Source organism: Zophobas morio, unplaced genomic scaffold (genome assembly GCF_036711695.1).
Source record: "Zophobas morio isolate AGI-343-1 ecotype UQ-CSIRO unplaced genomic scaffold, CSIRO_AGI_Zmor_V1 ptg000025l, whole genome shotgun sequence".
Lineage (NCBI taxonomy): Eukaryota > Metazoa > Arthropoda > Insecta > Coleoptera > Tenebrionidae > Zophobas > Zophobas morio.
The window spans coordinates 531,947-538,413 of NW_026972130.1; the positions used below are offsets into that span (position 1 = coordinate 531,947).

At 42.0% G+C, this 6,467-nt stretch overlaps 1 protein-coding gene across 1 annotated transcript; it reads right to left on the bottom strand.

Moving 5' to 3' along the window:
* Positions 1-3,409: 3,409 nt before the first annotated feature.
* Positions 3,410-5,744, bottom strand: LOC135135936 (piggyBac transposable element-derived protein 3-like). The gene is made up of 2 exons (XM_064065057.1): positions 5,504-5,744; positions 3,410-5,275 (listed from the first exon to the last, which is right to left on the bottom strand). The coding sequence occupies exon 2, from the start codon at positions 5,268-5,270 to the stop codon at positions 3,525-3,527; it is 1,746 nt and encodes a 581-aa protein (XP_063921127.1). The 5' UTR covers positions 5,271-5,275; positions 5,504-5,744; the 3' UTR covers positions 3,410-3,524.
* Positions 5,745-6,467: the final 723 nt, after the last annotated feature.

Consider the following 6,467-nt stretch of genomic DNA (forward strand, 5'->3'; position numbering starts at 1 on the left):
TGTCATCCTTTGATTCTCAATTTAGTGATGATTTTATTATTTGTGAACTTTCTACAGAAAGACACATTTTCAGTTTTGTCGGCGTTGATGTCGACCATTAGATCATCATAATAATTTTCTATTATATTAAGATGTATTTGCACCTGTTTGTTAGCGACGTCAGCGTAGAGCGCGATGTTTGTATGTTCTAGTTTCGGCATGTCATGTATAAATAATGAAAAGAATTTCGGTGCAAGTACCGAGCCTTGGGGCACGCCTGCTCTAATTTGCCTTATTGTATTTGGACAGCATGTACTATATAAATATCTCATGGTGCTTTTCTATTTGACATGTAAGGTTACTTAAGATATTTCATTATTTTTAAGCTTGTTTTTCATTTGTATCTGATTTTGTCTAGTTTTTACAGTGAAAAGTAGATTAAAAACACTGTTTATGGGCTTATCAACTAACCTATTCTAAATATGTACAGATTATGTACAGTTATTTACATTATTTACAATATTTACAAAAAGGGAGGGGTGGCGGGGGTATTTACAAAAGAGGGGGGGAAGGGGGTTGTGGCTTGTTTGTTGAAGCCGCTCTCATTTATTTTTTGTCTCGTCGTAGATTTCGAATCGGTGATATTCCGGCTGATGTTTGGTTCTCGGCCTATCACGGAGAAGGTTCCGAGTTAGGAGACTGTGTTGAAGCCTCGTCAGATAAAACCTTTTACTCAATCTATCGACGTGCTCCCTCACAGTCTCCAGTCCAGTTTCAGCCAGCATATCAGCGATTCTGGCATATCTGTTTTGTCCTGTTATGAGTCTGAGGCATTTGTTTTGGAACCTCTCTAGTCTTGTCATTTGAGTTTCACTTATGCCGCACCATACGGGCGCTGCATAAGTGACAATCGGTCTCAGGATCGTCTTGTAGATGGTCAGTTTGTTTGTCATGTCTAGTCCGCTTTTCTTATTCATCATAGCGTATAATTGTGGTAATGTCGCGTTTGCTGATGTCAGTGTTTTGTCAATGTTCGTTTTGTAATTCAGTTTCTTATCTAGCACAACTCCCAAGTACTTCACTTGCGATTTTTCAGTGATTGGTTTGTCGTGAACTCTGAGCTTCGTTATTATTTTGTTTTCAGTGTATTTTCTGGTGAAAATGATGTTTTCTGTTTTCTCAGAGTTCAGTTCGACTCGCCAATCACCGAAGTATCTCACAAGTTGGTACATGTGGAGCTGCACTTGTCTGTTAGCCACCTCTGCACTGAAAGAGTGTGCATAGGTGGCGGTATCGTCTGCGTAGAGTGCAAGTCTTGTCTTCGAGAAGGTCGGCATGTCGTACAGGTAGTACGCAAAGAGTTTCGGCCCGAGGACCGATCCCTGAGGCACTCCTGCCTTCACCGACCTCTCCGTCGAAAGTTCAGTCCCTATCCGTACTTGTAACGTCCGTCCTGTCATGTACGAGTCTAGCAGCCTGACTAGCCGGTTCGGAAGACCGATCTTCAGAAGTTTGAAGGTCAGTCCCTCGAACCAGACCCTGTCAAAGGCTTTCCGTATATCCAGCAGCGCCATCGCGGTATTTTTGTCCTTGGAGAAGTTGTCCGTGATCTCGTTCCGTGATCCTCGCAACCTGGAGAGTGGTGTCGTGTTTGGCCCGAAATCCAAACTGGAAGTCGGGCAGGAAGTTAATTTCCTCCTCCAGGACTGCGAGGCGGGCGTGGACAACCTTCTCCGCTATTTTTGAAAATCCTGTGAGGATGCTGATCGGCCTGAAATTGCCCGGGTCGACGAGATTTTTACCATTTTTGGGGATTGGTATGGCCACGACTTTCTTAAAAGCCGTTGGCCAGTGGTTGGTTGTAAATATGGCGTTAATAATGTAGTATAACTGAAGTATTGCTTTTTGTGGTAAGTTTTTGATAACTGCATTGTGGATCTCGTCGACTCCCGGAGCTTTTTTACTTGGGAGCTTTTTAATGATACTCCATATTTCTTTGGGCGACGTCTGCATGCGCCGCTGGTAGTCTTTGTCGTCGTCGTTTTTGTCTGGTTTGTCAAGTCTGAAGGCGGAAATGTTATTGCTGATCCTCTCTTGCGTTGGTGTCAACGCGACGTTGTCTGCGTCGAGATCACAGACATCCGCGTAAAAATCTGCAATGATTTCCGCCTTCTCTTTGTTCGTCAGTCCCGTCCGTCCTTTGTACGTTACATGTCCGATCGGCGTAGTCTTTTTCTTTAGAAGTCTCGTCATTTTGTATAATGTATTGTCCCGTGCGTTTAATGTCTTTAGTTTTTCCCTCCACTTGTCGTTTTTGTCGCGTTTAATTTTGTCCGTAACCGTCCGTGACATACTTTCGTAATCGTCCTTGTAGTGTCGTTGTCCCGTCCGGTGGTAGAGTCGTCTCAGTTTGTTTTTCTCGGCGAGCAGCTGGCGGATTTTCGGCGTTACGCCTGACCGGTCGTCCTTGAGCGTACGTCGCTTACTACAAAGGCGCGCGCGACTTACTCACTACTCGAGTAAACGACCGGATGCTTTCCTCCAGCTGTTCGCATGTTTTGATGTCCGTAGTTAAGTTCAGTTTTTCGTTAATTTTTTGTCTGAACGCGACCCAGTCCGTCTCTCTGAAGCTAATAATTGATTTTTCGTTGTTTTCCACTCGGATGTTCGGGAGTGTGAGGCAGACTGGGTCGTGATCCGAGTCCATGTCTGTTATTACGTCGAGTCGTTCGACACCTGCAACGTCCTTGTTTATGCAGATGTCGATTGTCGAGGGAGTCTGTCCGTTGCTCGGGTAATGTGTCGGTTCGTCCGTGTGGAGTAAGGTCAGTCCGTTTGTCTCGATATAATCGCGAAGCATGGTGCCGTTAGAGTTGCCTCTCTGGCAATTCCAGTCACCATGCTTCGCGTTTAAATCACCGATTAGCAACACTCCTCCATCGAGAACGCCGTCCAGATCCCGTTCGAAAATAAGATGCTTGGGCTTGTTGTAAGCACCAACAACATACGTATTTCCCGGTAGCCTGACGGCTACATTCTCGATGTCCGTGGCGGGAAATGTTATCCTTTCGCTCTGGTGTCTCCCGTCCTGTCTTGTCTGTGCGTTACGTAATGTCTAATGTTTAGTCTGTCCTTGTCTGTCAGTTTGGTCTCCCCTATTAGCTTAATATCCACGTCGTGTGTGGATAAAAATGCTATCAGGGGAGACATTTTGTTAGATATGCGATTAGCGTTCCAATAGTAGATTTTTATGGGTTTACAACGCATAATTGTCTAGGTTTTCCGTAAATTTCACAAAGGCAATAAATTTGTCTTGCTTATTTTGGCAAGCACTGAGCACGTTTGTCAGATCACTAATTGCCCTTAACCTCTTAAGGTCCACTTATACTAGAATCTTATTTAAAAAATTCATTCCATGAAAAAAGTGGCCAGAGGCAGTTAGTAAACAAATTGTAGTTTTCAAAATATTTATTTTCTGCTTTAGAAAACAACAAAACAATATGTTCCTTTGCAGGAACACTGGTCATATAGACATAATTATGCAATCAAATATGAAATTCAGCGAAGCAGTTTCTAGTCTTAGTAATACATAGATGTACCTTACACTTTACACAATAGAAATAAGTTTTTAGTCCACACAATGGTCTCTTGCACCGTTGCCTTTCTTTGTTATAAGAAGGAAAGTGGGCCACCTTGTCTGTACGCACGTCAAACTGAGGTATAGGTTTTGTTGCTCCCCTTCTCTTTTTCTCTTCATAATTCTTTTCAGTACTTCCGCTTGGTCTTCCTCTTTTTCTTGTATTTTCATCCTTTCCCACTCGGCAAAGAGCTTCGGCTACTTCAGCACGAAATCCCAAAGAATCTAGAATATCTTTTTTGTCCATGTTACTCTTCTGCATATCAGTCTTGTATTTTAACCATGCGCTAACTAGAGCCAAGTCGATTAAATGAAAAAACAGTTTGAGATACCATTTTCGACTTCCTAGGCTTATCCTGTAGTAGGATATGAGTCCATCAAGAAGGTCAACCCCACCCATAAAGTTATTATATAGCTTTATCATATTGGGACGGGTCACCTCAACTCTTCTTTTGCCTTTTCTGTCAAAGCGTTCAACAATATCGACAGGCTGGCTTCCGCAAAATGTACTAAGGAGACAAACGCTCTTGTTGTCGAACCATTTCAGAGTATGAATATCAACACTGTTGACTGTTGTCTTATATTCCTCATAAGTGCCTCTACCTTTTTTTTTCAAAACGTTGTCGCTGCTGAATTGTAAACCAGGAAGTCTGTTGCATCTTACGGTCCCCAAACTATAAATCCCATCTTCTTGAAGAGAGGTAAGCAGCTTTACAGAGGTAAACCAATTGTCGAAGAAGAGTAAATAATTTTTGTGTTGTGGTATCACAGATGCCAAGCGTAGTACAATATTTCCACTAGCTCCTATATCCTCCTTTCCCGGTGTTGGCAATATTTTTCCTGTGTAAATTTCAAAATTGTGAACCAAACCACTGCTATCGCACAATACGAATATTTTGTAACCCCATTTGTTGGGTTTTTTGGGATTATACTGCTTTAGTGCAGATCTTCCTTTGTACGGCACTATTTGTTCATCTACGCAAAGCATCTGTGGTTTGACTTGATTTTTAAATTTTTCTGTCAATGCATCTATTATGGGTCTAAGCTTGAATAGCTTATCACGGTTTGGATCATTTCTATCCGTGGGAAGGTCATCGTTGTTGTTGAAATGTAAATTCTTTTTTATATCTTCCCATCTCTTTCTGGACATACAGTCAGCAACTTGGGCTACTCTGCAAGCTGACTTCCAGTAAAGTCTATGTCGCGGTAAATGGAAAATTGACATGTATATAACAGTTCCAATAAAAATTTCTAATTCAGAACGTGTTAGATTCAGGGGCTTGTTTACGTCATTTTGAATAGCATATAAATTGCTTTGTTCCACTATGAGATAAAGCAATTCGTTCGAAAAAAATTGCTGATAATAATGAATTGGGCGTCCAATTTCGGACTCCTCGGTTTCCTCCGCAACGAAAGGTGGCAATGGCAATTCTTCATCATTATTATTGAGTTTAGTCCACTTGTATGTGGGTTTTCCTCTTACATTCGTAGCTGTAGCCACATGATCTACAGGTTGATTATCTTCATCTGATTCGGAACTACTAATTGAATCGTCACTGTCAGAAGAAGAGGAATCCCTTGAATTTTGTACAACAAACTCATCATCTGAGTCTCCAAGATTATCGTCCTCACTATCGCTTGGTATGTAGGCCATTTTTACTGTAAAAACCCAACAATATTGCTATTAGTTCATATGTACCAAAAGTCCACTGTTCCATTTCAGGAACAATCTAATTTTCATCTAAATGACCAATGTTCCATATGAGGAACTAACAGAATTTTGGGCTCCTACAGACTAATTGTATATTTACAATAACTAGGAAGGTACAGGCATATCTTCTAAAGTCTAACAATAGCCTAAATAATTTTAGTTTGATCGGTACTTACCCAAAAATTAAAAAATTACGATCACAAATAACTCAACACCACACAACGTGCTCCGTCTGCAAAGGTATGACTGAACTTATTCTAGTTTCACTCTAGATGGCGTTTGCTGTTACTTATCAATGTTTATTCATTGGTATATATTAGGAACAACGGTCAGTTAAAGAACTGGCGGAATGATTGCTCTTTTCTAATTGTTTTTGGTCTGAGTTAGGTATGTTCCTGATTCGGAACACAGGACCTTAAGAGGTTAACATTTCGCCGATATTACAGGCCTCATTTAGGCCTTTCATAGCGGCGAAAATGTCACTAGCGCCACTTTGAGCACGATTTTTAGCACTCGCACTCGCACTCGCGTTGTTTTCACTTACACTGGTTGCTGGCCGCACCTGATGATATTGTTGGTGTTGCTGTTGCTGTTGTTGCTGCTGCTGCTGTTGCTGCTGCCGCTGCTGCTGTTGTTGTTGTCTCTGCTGCCACGGGTTGGTTTTTGGGGGTGGTGCCTGTACATAGTTTATTTTTGTCTTTTCTGGTTGCTGTTGGCCAGACATTTGAATTCTGCGCTGGTAGCTTGGGCACAGGGTGCTACTTGCCCTGTGGTTACCAGCACAGTTGGCGCATTTCACTAGCTCTTCTTTGTTCACTGTGCAATCCCTTGTCGGATGGTTTTCCGCACACACCATGCACACCACCTCAGCGTAGCAGTTTGAGGTGGCATATCCCCATTCTTGACAATTTCTGCACTGGATTATTTGGCGCTTATTTTCGTGCCGTTCCCATATTATTTGGCAATTGAGGAGAATTCTGGCTTTCGTCTGGAGATGTCTTATTAGGACGTCTTTAGAAAATATTGCCAAGTACATTTTCCTACCGGTGTTTTTCATCTGAAAGATCTCTTTCGGGGGCAATCCTATATTTTTTATTTCTTCATCAATTTCTTCAATGTCTGACCCCCAATCGAGTCCTT